The 15687-nt window shown below is 41.9% G+C and overlaps 1 protein-coding gene across 2 annotated transcripts in view; it reads left to right on the top strand.

Annotated features, from left to right (window-relative positions):
- The window catches only part of NOX4 (NADPH oxidase 4), a 172568-nt gene that overhangs the window by 102844 nt on the left and 54037 nt on the right, over positions 1–15687 (top strand). For both annotated transcript variants that reach the window (XM_074981479.1, XM_074981473.1), the window contains exon 13: positions 7285–7366. In XM_074981479.1, the coding sequence (XP_074837580.1) occupies positions 7285–7366 (82 nt within the window). The remainder of the gene's footprint in view (positions 1–7284; positions 7367–15687) is intronic.

The following is a 15687-nucleotide window of genomic DNA, read 5'->3' as shown; positions in this document are numbered from 1 at the left end:
TACCACAAATAACTTCTTTAGCTCAGATTAAGGCATAATAGCAAAAATGTGCGTAGAATGAGATGAAAACAATAGTTGGATTCATTACTTGACACATTACATGGTATATTTTATGCTATGCATCTGAATGAAATAGAAACTAATATGTCTGGTTTCATTTGCCCATCATTCAAATGATCTTCACACATTGTTTTGGTATTGTACTTCATGAGATCTGGTAAGAGGTGGTTTCAGATGTGGTGGGGTCTTGGGAAAAGTCATGCCTTTCTTCCAGTGACCATCCCAAGCCAACTATTAAAGTTGATACAGAAAAGAGGAACTCGGGATCCAGCTGAGCTCTGATTACTTTACAGTGCCCTGAGGTTTCAGTGCAGCCATAGCAGGGGAAGCCTTTGCAATTAAACTTGTAAGTATTCTGAAAAATTCGGAGAGCTGACAACACAATGGGAGTGCTACATTATTTATGTGATGTATAATTAGTGGTAATATATAGTTACAATGTATAATTTATACAAATGTAAGCTTATTCAAAGCTTGTTTCTATTGCTTTTTATCCCTTTTGCTTCAATAAATGTATGTCTAATAAGGGATTGGAGGCCATGGAAAGGCATTGGCTTCAGGGTGCATAATGGTGGTGTGTTTTCCAGGCTTATGTGGCCCCATATACCATAGTTTTGGGAGCATTGCACAACCTTTAGTGTATTTACCCTCACAACTTCCCTGTGAGGAAGGGAGGTGCGCTTATCCCCATTTTAGAAACGAGGCACTGAAGTGCAGAGAGACCAGGGGCCCATTTACATTGCATTTTAAAACCTGCAGCAGTGAGTTGCAGAGCCAGATTCCACAGCCACAGGATCATGGGGCTTTCACTATGGTGCTTAACACAGCTGTGCAGATGTTTGGTGCAAACTGAAGCTTGGGCTCTGAAGCCAGGGGAGTGGAATGGGCGACAGAGCATGAGCTCCAGCCCAAGCCAGAGACTCTGTCCTGCTGTATGTAGTACCATAGACAAAGTCCTGTGAGTCTGAGTCTGTTCGTCTAGGCTCTGAGGGCTTGTCTCCACTACCGGGTGGATTGCCACTGCAGCGATTGATCCACCAAAGGCTGATTTAGTGAATCTAATACAGACCCACCAAATCATCCATTAGTCATTCTCTTAAGTTACTTGCCCAGGGTGCCTTAAAGGGACCATCCTTCTCTTTCATTGTGTTATTCCTTCTTGTGTGAACTTGCTTGCTTTTGAAAACTTATTTGTAACACTTCTAGCTATCATGAGCAGCAAGCAATAGCGAAGAAAGAAATTGATTTAAAATGACATATCTTCCACTCTGTAAAGCTGAGTCCATTGCATTTGTCTCATGAGGGGAATTCTGCGTGATCTAAAAAAAATTACAAATGGATGGGAGATTTAAAAACACTTTGCACCAATCTTTATATAGTACCCCTCTGTCTTCCCTCCCCTGCCCTGCCACCTAGTTTTGTGGTATTTTAGCACTTGTTCAGTGTTTTATTGTGATGGAATCTGAACACTCTTTTTCCAGGGGATAGATATTTATATGGGTTGGAGATGTAGGGAGCTGCAGAGCACCGAAAAATAGTGGATGAAGGGGATGATGCATGTAATGGCCTGTTAACAACCTCAAAACAGCCTTTGGATATCACAGAAATTACAGATGGAAAAGGCCATGAGTCCAGCCCTGCAACTGCAAGATTATTCTCTCCTGTCCTAGTGCTTTGTCCACTCTAATTTTAAATGTCTCAAGCCATTATATAGTAGTTGTGTATTTCTCTTGAGTGCCATAATGAATGTGTATTTGGAAACAGTTCGTGAAATGATCCAGTACTTAAGGTCTAAAATAAGACCAAATGTGAATGGACAGGCCAGCTGGTACTTTGCAAAAGAACACAGTCATGAGATGGTGTTTCTGCTGGCGATGGATACAAAATTCAGCCTGGAATGGACTTTTTCATTCCTGTATTTTGTTGCAGCTACTTGAATATGTCAGATGCAAAGTGGGGCAGCTGCAGCTCACTTGGGCGAATATATATAAAAGTATCTTACACTTGTGATCATCTTGATGTATCTGGTTAGTACTGTTTTTATAGAGTGTGTCCTTGTATCTATTATACAGTATTGGATTTTTACACACACACTCACTGAAGCCATGGTTGCATTCTGCTCTCACTGCATCTTTTTTTGTTTGTTTGTTTTATAATGAAATGAATAACCAAACCACAGGTGATTCCAGTGTTAGACTGTCCCCGTCGCTGTCCCCCCGCCCCCACCCCACCATGGACTGGGGAGAGGCCTAGGAAAATTCACCCACATCCTTGTATACCCAACTCTGAGCAGCCACAATGGAAGCCTTGCACAGACTTTTCAGAGCAAGCACCAGTGTCTGGGCTTAACACATTTAAATAAAGAGATGATTTTTTATATTAAAATATAACTCATGGGTTTTTGAAAAACTCTCTATTCATTCTGAGCACTGTTATATTGTAGCACTTTATGTGACTTGTCTCGTAGAGTTGGCTTAAAAAAGGAACTATGCATAATGTGCAGTATGTCTGAGGGGAAGAACAATTTTGTGTTAAGGCACTGGACTGGAACTCAGAAGATTTGACAACTGTTCGCAGCCCTACAATGGGCTTTCTGTGTCACCTAGAGCAAGTCACTTAACCTTTTGGTGCCTCACTTCTCCTCCTTTAAAATGAGACTAATACTCCTCCTTCTTTGCCACCCTCGCCCTGTCTTATCCATTTAAGCTATAAGTTCTTTGGGGGTTGAGCTGTCTTTTAGTATGTGTTCATACAGCACGTAGCACAATGGGACACACATTCCAGTTGGGGCCTACAGATGCTACTGTAATTAAAATAATTAGGTCTGGTAGAAAGCTGTTTTAGAATTGGAAAACTGGGCTTTTAACAAAGCAGTGTTTTTGTTAATGAAAAGCATTCACTTTCCATAGAAAATATTTTGTCCACCAAGTCATTAGGCCAAAGTCAAAAGATTTTGAATGAAAACTTGTAAAAATCTTCTGTGAGGAAAAGAGTTTTTCAGACCAGCTCTATGAATAAGAGTATGCCCAGGTCATTCTAAGAACGAGATTGTGGTTGTTGGGGACGGGGAATTGTCAGCATTCTTAAATGTGTGAGCTAAATACAAGGATGGATTAATTTTGTGTAAAGCATAATAGGGAGGGCTGATGAAAATGGTTTCCTATGTGCTAGTAATAACAAAAGGAATTTGTTCCAGGTGTTTTGTGGTTTGCGCTCTAACCACTTATGAATGTTCCATCTCACTGAGTCTTCCCCACATCTCAGTCTTACCTAGAATATTTGTAATAGAGACTTTCTTCAGAGAAAGTTGAATGTTCAGCATTTCCTAAACTTCAGAAATTTTCAGACGTTAATAAGTCATCAGACAAAAACAAGGGACGCTGGACTCTAGTGACCTAGTATTGCTCGAAAAAGAATCCATTTTATTGCTGTTAACTGGCATAAACACCATCTTAAATCCTTTGTACTTTTTTAAAAAATTACACAGAGAAAGTGCCTTCTAAATTTGCCAGGCTTGGAGACAAAACCCGGGTGGTGGGCCTGGACTTCATTTTAAAGCACTTCATTTTATGAGATATGACTTATGGGGAGAAAAATCTTTTATAGCAAGATAGTAAACAGCAGCTCAAGGAGGCATTCATAACAAAAAGCCAGGATGAATTTATCCAGACCTAAGGAAATGTTTTAAGTTTGATATCACTAAGAGCTGTAAACGCCCATGTAGCTTAGGGTAGAACTGAGACCTGTGTCGCAGATGGAATCAGGAATGCTACAGAAACATAATGAGAAATATTCCAATCTGTGTGTGCGTCCCTATGGGGAGAACTTTGGAGTGAGCAAAGCATTTGGAGTGGCGTTATCTGCTGCATAGCTGACAAAGGGAAGCATTTTTGTTCTTACACTTTGCTCATTTTACAGTCACTTTCTAATTACGTTTCTGTTCATTCTTATTAACATTGATTTTTAAAAGATGTGGTAATTGTACTGATATGCTTAAGCAGCCTCATTGCCTGTAAAAAGCAATTAACTTCACTTGTACTGTTAATCCGGTCCAGTGTGCACAATGGATCCATTAAGAGTTCAGGGACATCTGAAACGCTCAAAAGAAGGTCAGAGGTTTGGATCTAGAGGGGACCAGCACCTCAAACTGCAGCTGTGCGCTATTCTGGTTTAATGGATCTGTAGTCAAAATGTTTTTCAGTAACAGATATAGGATTCTCTGCCTTAACTAGCATAGATAATGTATTGTTATTTCCTGTAATATATTTCATAAACGGGTGAGGGGCAGAGGAATGGGAATCAGGAGACCTGGATTTTTATTCCGGCTCTGTTACAGAGGAACTATGTGACCTTGGTCTGTCTCTTATGGTGTGATCTTCTGAAGGACTGAATTAATGAGAACTACACATGCTTAACATCTGAGAATGTCACGGATAGTGATATAATCAAAAAAGAAAATGTTTGAAATGCACAGTTCTGCCTGTGTAAATTGATAACTGGAAGACAGAATAATTAAGGTTTTCCTAAAATATTCTCTTCTTCATTATCTGCAGCAGTTCCATGGAGTGAATGGAATTGCATGAGTGTGCTCATGATCTTTTGGACAGATGGGAGCAAACCAAAACAGGACCTGTCTTTTTAGAGCTGCTGTGTGCCCAGAACTGCAGTAGAAGTCAGTGGAGCTGTAGATGCTTACTAGGGATAGAGTTTTGCGATGTGTCCATCTTGGTGATATTCCTGTCAAACTGATTATTTTAATGCTGCTGAGATTTGATTGGTGATATTTATGGGTGTGTTAGGGTGTCTAGAGCCTTGGATAGGTATATTTTTAGTTATTTAAATCTAAATAAACACAATGAAATAAAGGGACAAATCCTTGCCCTAGGGAACTTAGTCTAATTTAGACACATGTTGATGAGAGAGAGCAGGGAGAGACAAGGACATCAATAGCATTTTCTTTCATGTGAATAATTGTCAGGGCTGAAGGTTTCACTTCCTTGTGGAGATTGTAAAATACATGGCTATGTGAGAAGGTATTTCTTGCCCATTGGCATGGAAGGGCGCGCAAAGCCCCCATAGGTAGAGAAGGAGACAAAGCCCATCTAAACTGAGCAACAGGTTGTAGTTTGAAATATTTTTGTCCAACTGATCTGGGAAACAGACTCCATTAAGAAAGACATGCAGGATGGCTCCTGCCAGTACTATTTGGCCACTTCCTCAATGGCGAGCACAGTCACATTACTGGCAACCATTCTCAATATGACTGTGTCAAATACACCTGGCTTGCACCTACAAGAGAGGCCAGGTGTATCCAGAGAGAGAGAGGGAGGGAGGGAGAGAGAGAGAGAGAGAGAGAGGGAGAGACTGTCTTTTGGTTTGTGATGTATCCCCTAGACTGTAGCCTATTTCAGACAGACACTGGTGGCACAACGTGTCTATCCCCTTGCTAAAAAGTGTTCTGTCTGTCTTTGAGGCTATTTTCTCAGCCTTGAGATACCAAAATCTTAAATTGCACTGGGAAACTGATGGGAAGCCCCTGCAATATGTAGAGCATAACTCTAATGTGCTTACTCTTAATTTCATTTGTTAGAAGGGCTGCTGAATTCTGTACTGAAACTTCCAAATGGCTTCCACATGCATTCAAATAGAGTCCAATTCTGCTCCTGTTACAGTTAGTAGCAAAACTCCCATTGACTTCTATAGGTGTCAGGTTATGTCTATAGAGCACATTGTAGTAATACCAAACTAGAGGCAGGAAGCCACTGGAGAGATGTGGTACATTGATTTAACATTTAGTGCATTGTCAAGTCACTGCACTTCCCTGAGAATCCAAGAACAGATGGGTCAAAAAATAATCCAAAATGGCAAGTTTCTTTTGGCGAGATATAACTACCTATAGGCAGGCTTGAAACCTGGAACCTCTGGAGCTTAGGGTAGGTGCTTCCTCCGCTATGGGGAAAATGTAACCCACACACCTATGTGTGATTCACTGTCCCATGTAGTGGCACTGAACCATTCATAGAGAAACAGTGTGTCCTCTACAGCCTGAGCTGAGAGCCAGCTGGGTTTTAGCTCAGACATGCCTGCACTACGCTCTAGAGGTCCCAGGTTCAATTCTGCCTCTGGGCAGTTACATGTGGGGGCTTGTCCAAACATCTGTTTCAGCTCAGGATGTAGAGGACACTCATTCTTTCTCTGTGAAGTGGTCTAGTGCCATTATATGGGACAGTTAACCACATATAGCTGTGTGGGTTACACAAATACAGCCCATGTCAGTTCCTGGCACTAATTTCCCTCCTAGTCAGACTCACATCAGTCTTTTCAGGAAGTCATGATTGCCCTTTGATCGTGTTAGTCTCTCCCAGATCCCCGTCTCTAGGCACAGAGCAAGCCTGGAATGTGCATTACCAGGATCTGACACAAGGGAGCCAAAAAGCTGTAGCATCTTGTGTGGATGACACTGCTCTTAGGGTATGTCTACACATCAGCCGTATTTAGAAATAAGATATTCCAGAAGAGCTGTTATTTTCAAATTATATTGAAATAGTTGTGTTGTGCAGATGCTCACAAATTATTTTGAAGTAGCAGCAGTTTACTTTGCTTGTGTGGACCTACCCTTATTCAGCAGGTGGAATGACGGAATGAAACCTTTGAGAAGCTACACATGAGGGCAAGGGTGGTGACTCTTGGAGACCCCAGAGACTGGAAGGAAGATAGCCAGAATCCCCATATACCTTGGCAGGTCCTGGAGGCTTTTTAGAAATGTGTTCAGTACGTTTTGGGCTGTATCAAAGGCTGTTAACAAATTTAATCAAATCAACTTAGACACTTAACCTTTGGAACTGACTCCTTTGCAGACATGGCAGGATCCTTTCCAAATTAGAATATCATCACAGTAATACCTAAAACCAGAGTAGGGACTGAGACATCAGCTGGGGCTTAATGGTGCTATTGGTTGAGAATACAAAACATAACCAATAGTAAGTACAAAAACATTATTATTATTATTATTATTGTAACATTTCATAGAGAAGAATGATTTCTAGTATTTTCAGCAGTTTTCAGTGTGTTAGTGGAAGTATTTTGGTTATTAATGGTCTAGATTTTGGACTTTTAAACAGTACCATAGAAGAGAATGTATGTCAGATACTGCTTGTTTACTCCTGGGCTGAACTTTTATAAAATGAAGGCACAACCTTAGACCTTTTCCTTTTCCTTTGACAGAAAGATTTCAAGATTTACTGCTTCTCCGTTCAAGTCTGGACACAGAGATTCTACCCAGCGTTCAACAAAGGAATTATCCCAGGTAAGTAAATTGCCTCCTCAGGAGAGCCGGTCTTTCTGAATTCACTGGAGGGAGAGAAGCATTTCACTATAAATGCTTTCAGCATAAATGCCTAAGGCAGAGCCATCAGGGAGCCTCCCATAAAATAAGCCTTGTGCTCTTCATGGCTGCATCAGGAAGAAACACACATCTTTCAAGTGCACCCAGCTGTCACAGAGGAGTAAAGTGGCAAAGTGCGGCTGATAAGCTGCACGGATCAGTGTCTGGTGGAGCTTCATTTCACTTGACATTGTGTGTCTACATAGGCGGATGTTTTGTCACACTAATCCCTGCTCTTGTCTTGTGGGATTCCATCATTTGTGCTGACAGATTCATTTGGATTTTAACTGGCTATCCTGTGAAATCATGCGAGTGCAAAAAACTGTCTGGCTGCCCTTGTTAGGAATGCGTGGGCAGCCAAACCAAAGGAATAGATGTGCATGCTAGGAGCAAACAGAACAGCATCCCCTCCTGTTATCAAAACAAAAGAGCAGTCATGTATCACTTTAAAGTCTAACAAAATAAAACATCAAGCTACGTAAAGAGTCCTTATAATGGGTCAGGTAATTGCTGTCCCTGTTCAAACCATGTCTTAATGTGTCGAATTTGAATATGAATGCTAGTTCTGATGTTTTATCTAATAGTTAACTTCCCCACCCCACACACCTGCCCTGCCCTGCCTCATCCCTCTGCTCTTCTGATTTGCCTAACTTTATAGCAATTTTTCTGATTTGTCAACCTTGATAACAAGTGGGTCTGTCCCACGAAAGCTCACCTAATAAACCATTTTGCTAGTCTTTAAGGTGCTACTTGACTGCTTTTTGTTTTAATTTTTGGACCTCTGTGTTTTATATATTGAGTCTGTTCTGGTATGACTATGATCTGGAGAAGTGGGTCTGTCCCACAAAAGCTCATCACCTAATAAATTATTTTGTTAGTCTTTAAAATGTTACATGACTGCTTTTTTGTTTTGATAGAATACAGACAAACAAGTTATCTGTCTGTCACTGTCTCCTCATGTTGTGCTTCTCTGTTATAAAAACAATTGCATAACCGATGCAAGGGAGTTAAGAGATTACCCCGCTTAAAAAGTTTTTGTCTTTCAGCATGGAAATCCATTCAGATGTTTTAATGTGCTGTATCTCCCTTTAACATTGCTCCTGACCAAAGCCTCCGATTGTGCAGTAATGCATCATTTTATTGAGCGTGTTGAACAATAACACTATTTTGACAAAGCCAAAGAAGAGCAGGGTTATATAATAAGTAGTATTTTTGCCAAGTCCATTGAAACAAAGAGCATAAAAGAGAAACTGAGTTGCGTGAAAAAGGAAGGAAGACGCTTTCAGCAAAGGGTTGATATGAGTCACTGAGATGGAAAGACATAGAAAGACTGTTCCAGATGGAAGGAACTTCTGAAATGCAGGGTCTCTCCCCAGCCATGACTGGAGTGCGTGGAGGAGAGCCAGTGATAGATGAACAGAGGGAGCAGGGTGCAGAAGAGAGGTACATGAGAAGAGTTGGAGCAAGTGTAAGAACAGTTTTGAAAAGAAGCAGGTGGTTTTTGAATGGAATCCGGAAAATAATGGGAAGCTGTTTGCTATGAGAATGTAATTCTTTGTGTACTGTGAATTATGATGTCAGGCTTAATTTCCAAGTGGCATTAAAGTGCACTATGGAACCTTTAAGCCGTGTCTACACGTGCACGCTACTTCGAAGTAGCGGCACTAACTTCGAAATAGCGCCCGTCACGGCTACACGTGTTGGGCGCTATTTCGATGTTAACATCGACGTTAGGCGGCGAGACGTCGAAGTCGCTAACCCCATGAGGGGATGGGAATAGCGCCCTACTTCGACGTTCAACGTCGAAGTAGGGAACGTGTAGTCGTTGCGCGTCCCGCAACATCGAAATTGCGGGGTCCTCCATGGCGGCCATCAGTTGAGGGGTTGATAGATGCTCTCTCTCCAGCCCCTGCGGGGATCTATGGTCACCGTGTGCAGCAGCCCTTAGCCCAGGGCTTCTGGCTGCTGCTGCTACAGCTGGGAGTCCGTGCTGCATGCACAGGGTCTGCAACTAGTTGTCGGCTCTGTGGATCTTGTGCTGTTTAGTGCAACTGTGTCTGGGAGGGGCCCTTTAAGGGAGCGGCTTGCTGTTGAGTCCGCCCTGTGATCCTGTCTGCAGCTGTGCCTGGCACCCTTATTTCGATGTGTGCTACTTTGGCGTGTAGACGTTCCCTCGCAGGGCCTATTTCGATGTGGTGCTGCGCAATGTCGATGTTGAACATCGACGTTGCCAGCCTTGGAGGACGTGTAGACGTTATTCATCGAAATAGCCTATTTCGATGTCTCCACATCGAAATAGGCTACTTCGATGTAGGCTTCACGTGTAGATGTAGCTTTAGTGAGCAGCATAAGGGTCAGTGCAGATAGCTAATGCAATAATGTATAGGCAAGCCCTCATTTTTCTACAACAGAGGTCAGCAACCTTTCCGAGGTGTAGTTCTGAAATTTGACCTTTTGACCTCTATGCACAGACCGAGTGCTGGTGACACTTTTTGAAGTCACTAATAGTCCTACTTACAACAGCTTCATTAATAAATAAAGGTGCAGAGCTTTACCATGTAGGTTGTGGTTGGTAGCATTAGCTGGTCTTCTGTTAATCCACAGGTGGCATGGCTTTGTGCAAGTTCCTGGCTACACGGGGGAGAAGAGGCGGAGCTGAGCTTCCGCCTCGCATGCTGATAAAAATTGGCTCATGTGCCACTCTGGGCACCCGTGCCAGGGGTTGATGACCCCTGTTCAAGAACATTTAATAATTAAAAGGTTAGATGTTCATCATTTGCTGAAAATAATGCTACTTCAAAGCATGTCCCGTAGGCACCGAAAACTTAAAATACCGAGGATGAAATCATGGATCCACTGAAGTTGATGGAAAGTCAAAGTAAGTGTTTCTTTGACAAAATCTACCTATTTGCTGGTAGATTTGCACTGCTGACCATGACCAGACTATCTGGGTGCATTCCATGTAAAATAGATGGGCGATATTAATATTGGTAGTAATCTTTATGGAAAGTCTTCCTTTGCGCCCTTTTAATAGTATAGTCACTGCTTAGGTTATGGTCAGTATTTTGGCTTTGGCTTTGTTGCTTGGTTGCAGTCTTGAATGTTTTCCCCCTAGTTCTCATCATCTGCTTGCCCTTCCCTTTTTGGTTTCACAGGAGCACTCTCTTCCCCCGGGTAATTTGCTTTATTCTGTTGACAGCAGTGATAAAACCTGCAGACCGATTCAGTGATGTTCATATTCAATAGGGAGTTATTCGCTGAGGAATAAACAAAGACATGTGTTTTTTATTTTTTGCAATTAAAGTCTCTGACTGTGGGACTGTGTAAAAATAGTAAGATTTATAGTGGGTGTTCCTGAAGGTACAGTATACTTGTACTGTAACTAATGACTAGGACTGCAGAGAGGCTGAGCATCTGCAATTCTTCTTTTAATTTGGTGAGAACTGAAGGTACTCAGCTTCTCTGAAAATCACAAAGTAAATTCTTTTCATCAGAATCTCATGCTGTTTATATTATTGAGCTGTAATGCTGTTTTAAATTGTAATGTTCCTGCATTATAGTATAACAATATGATTGGCTGAACTTGTACCATTTCTTGACAAGAATGACTGATCCTAACACATGGAATCAGCCTGACTGTGGCAGCTAATTAAAAAAATTCTTTACAGATGTTTTCATAAGTAATTGACTGCTGCTTATAATGGCATTACTCAGTACAGAATTGTTTGCTTGTTGTCGACATGAGTCATTGGCTGTAGTTCATTTACAAACTGATTGGTGATTGTTCATACATCCATATTTCTCTGAAAATTCTGGTACAAGCTTCTGTTGGTGCTCATCTATATGGGGAACCTAGTCAGACTCCTTTAATAGGCCATACTCTCATTCCACTTTCACCTTTTCCCTATTCTGGGTAGATTTCCATTGTATGAACACTTAATGTAAGCTGAGATCACATAAAACCAGATGCTGTAATCAGTCCCTTTCCATTGACTTCAGCAGAAAAAAACTTCTTAAAGCATAAAGCGTTAGCTGAGGATCTGGGGGCTTATAGTATCTTTCAATGGGCTTGTCTACACTTGCCCCCAACTTTGAAGGGGGCATGTTAATCAGGGTGATGGGAGATTACTAATGAAGTGTTGTGGTGAATGTGCAGAACTTCATTCGGCTAATTCTCCCCTGTGGCAACTTCGAAGTGTCAGACTTCAAAGTGGAGGCATGTATGTAGTCGCGGGCACTTTGAAGTACCCGCGCTACTTCAGAGTGCCTTTACTCCCCAAAATTGTGAGGAATAAAGTCACTTCAGAATAGCACAGGCACTTCCCTGTCGGTACATGCATGCTAGCACTTTGAAGTTTGACACTTCGAAGTTGTCATGGGGGAGAATTAGCATCACTTCATTAGTAATTTCCCATCACCCTGATTAACATGCCCCATTTCGAAGTTGGGGGCAAGTGTAGACCCAGCCAATATGTAGGTACCATGGGATCCAGGCAATTCTCATATCCTAATACAAGCATGAAGTATGCAGCTGCAGGATGCCATAGGGTGGGGCCTATATTATAATTAGAATAGTAACAGCCTGGTAAGAATCTGTGCACAGGAACTGAAACACAAAAATATTTAGGACCTGTTCCCCTAACCACACTTCTATGGGTCAGGAGTAACTCCATCTTCAGAGAGTACAGGTTGAACTTCTCCAGTCTGGCAGAGTCAGGACCTTACCTGTGCTGAACCAGAGAATCTCCTGAATCACAGGAGGTCAATATTATCTGACAATATCACCAACACTTTCACTGTTTACTGGGCTCTTAGAAGACATTAAGGGGTAACTTACAGGTAAATTACAGCACAGAACACTGAGAGCCAGGAGTAAGGTCTGTAAAAAACTTTATGGATCATGGAAAGTTGGCCACACCCATGCTAAGTGGTCATCTAGAGAGATTCAACCTTTACTACATATGTGTAAATTAGGGGCCTTTAAGTTCACAGCTGCACCATTCACACTGGGAGTTACAGAGCATCACTCCGGTGCACATTGCTGTTCACACTCCCTTAGTCTGAACTGCAGGGCAGCGTAGACATATCCTCAGGCTGCTGATTCACTTAGCTGCTTTTCAGAATGTTTCCCTTGGTATAGTCTTGTCAGAGCCCACTTTGCATTGATAATGAGATCTAATTTAACTCAGTATCCTGCCTAGCTTCTGAGATGTCCACCTGTTACACATCCATCCACAAATGATGCAAGAGTAAGCAGTAGCAGTGCTGACACTGACTATAAAAAATGTTCATGAAGAAGATACAGTTATGTTCATTAATCAAGCTATTGACCCTGGCACTGGGACAATGTTTAGAGAACATCCAACTTAGTTCTCAACATCATGGGCCTCATGGGCCTCTGACTGATGTGCTTACAATTTCCCCTTGACTTCCGTAGAGGTACTGCTGGTGAGCCCTGCTAAGAGTGAGAGACTAAACAGCATTCATGTAATCTTCTTACATTGCCTGATGCCAAGCTTCTTAAAAGGGCCAAATTGGATGCTTGTCAGAGGTAAAACAGAAAATGATTGAGGGAAAAGATAAAGTAGCTGAGAGTCACTGCATTTGAATGAGGAATTATGTTGTTAGGTGAAGCATGCCGGAAATAAGCTAATACAGAACAGAACTGTGCTAATTAGGAACATATCAAACCCTTGTGTAAAATATTCTCAGAAGCACCATGCACTTCTTGCAGGTTGATCCCTATTTAAAAATTACCTGATACTGTGTTTTCAAGTATGCTGTGTTTGTCTCAGTTTGTGTTTACCATAGAAGTACCAGAAATGTCAAGTCTAGGTGGAAATCTTCTTGGATGATTCAGAGATTTTAAGGATAGAAGGGTTGAGTATGGCCATTTAATCTGACCTGCTATGTACTATAGGTCATAGAGCTTCATTAGCTAATTTTTGCTTCAAGCCCATTACTTGTTTGACTTAGAATATATATTTTAGAAAAATATGTAGTCTAGTTTTAAAGACTTCATGTGAAGGAAAATTCACCACATTTGAAGGTAACATTTTAGGTAGCAGCAGCAGCAGCACCCTGATCCTGGACATGTCTACAACGTGGAATAGGCTGCAGGCCCAACTGAGGGCAAGTATTTACTTTCCATTGAGAGAATTTGAGCACTTGGTGGCAATCACTAACAAAGTATCAGAACACTAAAAGGGAAGAAAACAGAAGCCAAGGACAACTCAAGAGAGGGCTCAGAGGGTAGGCCTGGGCAAAGGAATGAGTGCTGAAGGCAAGCTTATTCTTGATATTAACCTGCATTGCATGGTATTACTATGAAAGAGAGAAATAAATGCTCATCCTGGTGAGAGATAAAACACCCTGGTCTGTGTGTGTGATTGTGAAACTCTAGGGAGTGAGGTTTGCTAGGAAGCAGCAGAGGCAGCCTGTGATACCCTCACTGTTCAAAATGTGTCTTTTTTCTAGTCTGAATTTGTTTAGCTTCAGCTTTCAACCATGAATCACTTTTCACCCTTTTCTGCTAGATTTAAGAGCCCACTACTGTCAGACGATTCTTCCATATATGGATAATTGCAGCCTGTAATCGGTTCACCTCTTAACCTTAATTTGGTTAAACTAAGTGCCATTCTTTGTTTAAGGAACCTCTGAACCTTATCCTGACTGAGCAGGCCTCTACCCCAGCGTTTCTCAGTGACTGGTCCATGGATTGGTTCCAGTCCCCAAGATCTTCCTGACTCAATTTCAGAAGGCAGCAAGATGGTTTCAGAAAGATTGAGAAATACCGCTGTATGCTTTGTGCTGGCCTGAAAGGACCTCAAATCCCATGATGTAGTGCTGGGTACCCGCTGGGACTGGGTCAGAAACTGCAGCAGAGAGGTGGCAGACTCAATTTCCCAGGAGGGAGCTGGAGCAGAGAGTCCTTTTGTTGAGTTGTCAGGCTTAAACACACGCAACCAAGAGTAATATTATGCTGTGGTTGACAACTTGTTAGTAATGAGACCCACGTTCAAGGACTCCTTTGGCACAGCTGGGCGTTGATAGCAGAAGCTGTCAGTTGTGTGGCAGATTTGAGGAAAGAGTGAGTTACTGCTAGCTGCACTCTCTTGGTTGAAGGAGCAGTCTTAAGACTCAGTGTAGCTACTTTAAGTCCCAGAAGAAACGAGAGGGAATTTATGATACAGTCTCTGGCTTTCTCATGTAACAAATGTTACTGACAGCTAGTCCTGTACAGCCTAGGCTGGCGCAGTACAGAATCGCTGCCTAGTTTCACCTAGGACTGCCAGAGTCCCACTGCATCCCTGAGTGCAGACACTCAAGTTTATAGTCCTTGTTCTTCTCTTGCACTGGAGTGCTGAGTGGGCAGTTCAGGCCAACATTCTGTAACTCTGGCAATGCAGCTCTAGAGTGTTGACTAGGTGAATGTTAAGAAACAAAAAAAAAACAAAAAAAAAACCAGCAGTCACGTGGCATTTTAAAGACTAACAAAGTGATTTATTAGGTGGTGAGCTTTTGTGGGACTGACCCACTTCATCAGATCAGTAGCATTTCCAGTACAGAGGTCCAAAAAGATTGCAATAAAAACTGACAAATCAAGTACATGAGACTGAAGGAGTGGGGTGAGGGATGGGGGATGTTAAATGTCTTTCCTGAGATAATTACGAAGATCAAAGGAAGTAAAGCAGTCCTTGTAATCTGTGAGGTAATTGCTGTCTTTGTTCGTACCAAGTGTTGATGTGTCGAATTTAAATATGAACCCCAATTCACAAATCTCGCCATGCAATCTGTTTTTAAAGTCTCTTTGTTGTAGGACGCATATTCTCAGGTCTTTAACAGGATGGCCTACTCCACTGAAATGTGCAGATCAATAACAGAACGCCACTTCTCATTACTTGTAGCCCCCAGCTCAAACCTCTGCAATGCATCATTAAAGACCTTCAACCTATTCTAGATCACCATGCTACACTCCAGAAGACCCTAGGTGACAGATCTATCCTCTCCTATAGACAACCTCCTAACCTAAGAAAGATTCTCACTAGCAATCACAGGCTATACCACAAAAATAGTAATCCTGGAACTATTCCTTGCAACAAATCCCATTGCCAACTTTGTCCACGTATTTATTCTGGGGATACCATCACTGGACCTAACCATGTTAATTACAGGATCAAGGGCTCATTCTTGTGTACCTCGACCAATGTTATATATGCCATTATGTGCCAACAAGGTCCCTT

This window comes from Carettochelys insculpta, chromosome 1, assembly GCF_033958435.1.
Source record: "Carettochelys insculpta isolate YL-2023 chromosome 1, ASM3395843v1, whole genome shotgun sequence".
NCBI lineage: Eukaryota > Metazoa > Chordata > Testudines > Carettochelyidae > Carettochelys > Carettochelys insculpta.
Note: the sequence above shows the minus strand (reverse complement) of the source record. Positions and strands in the feature narration are given on the sequence as shown.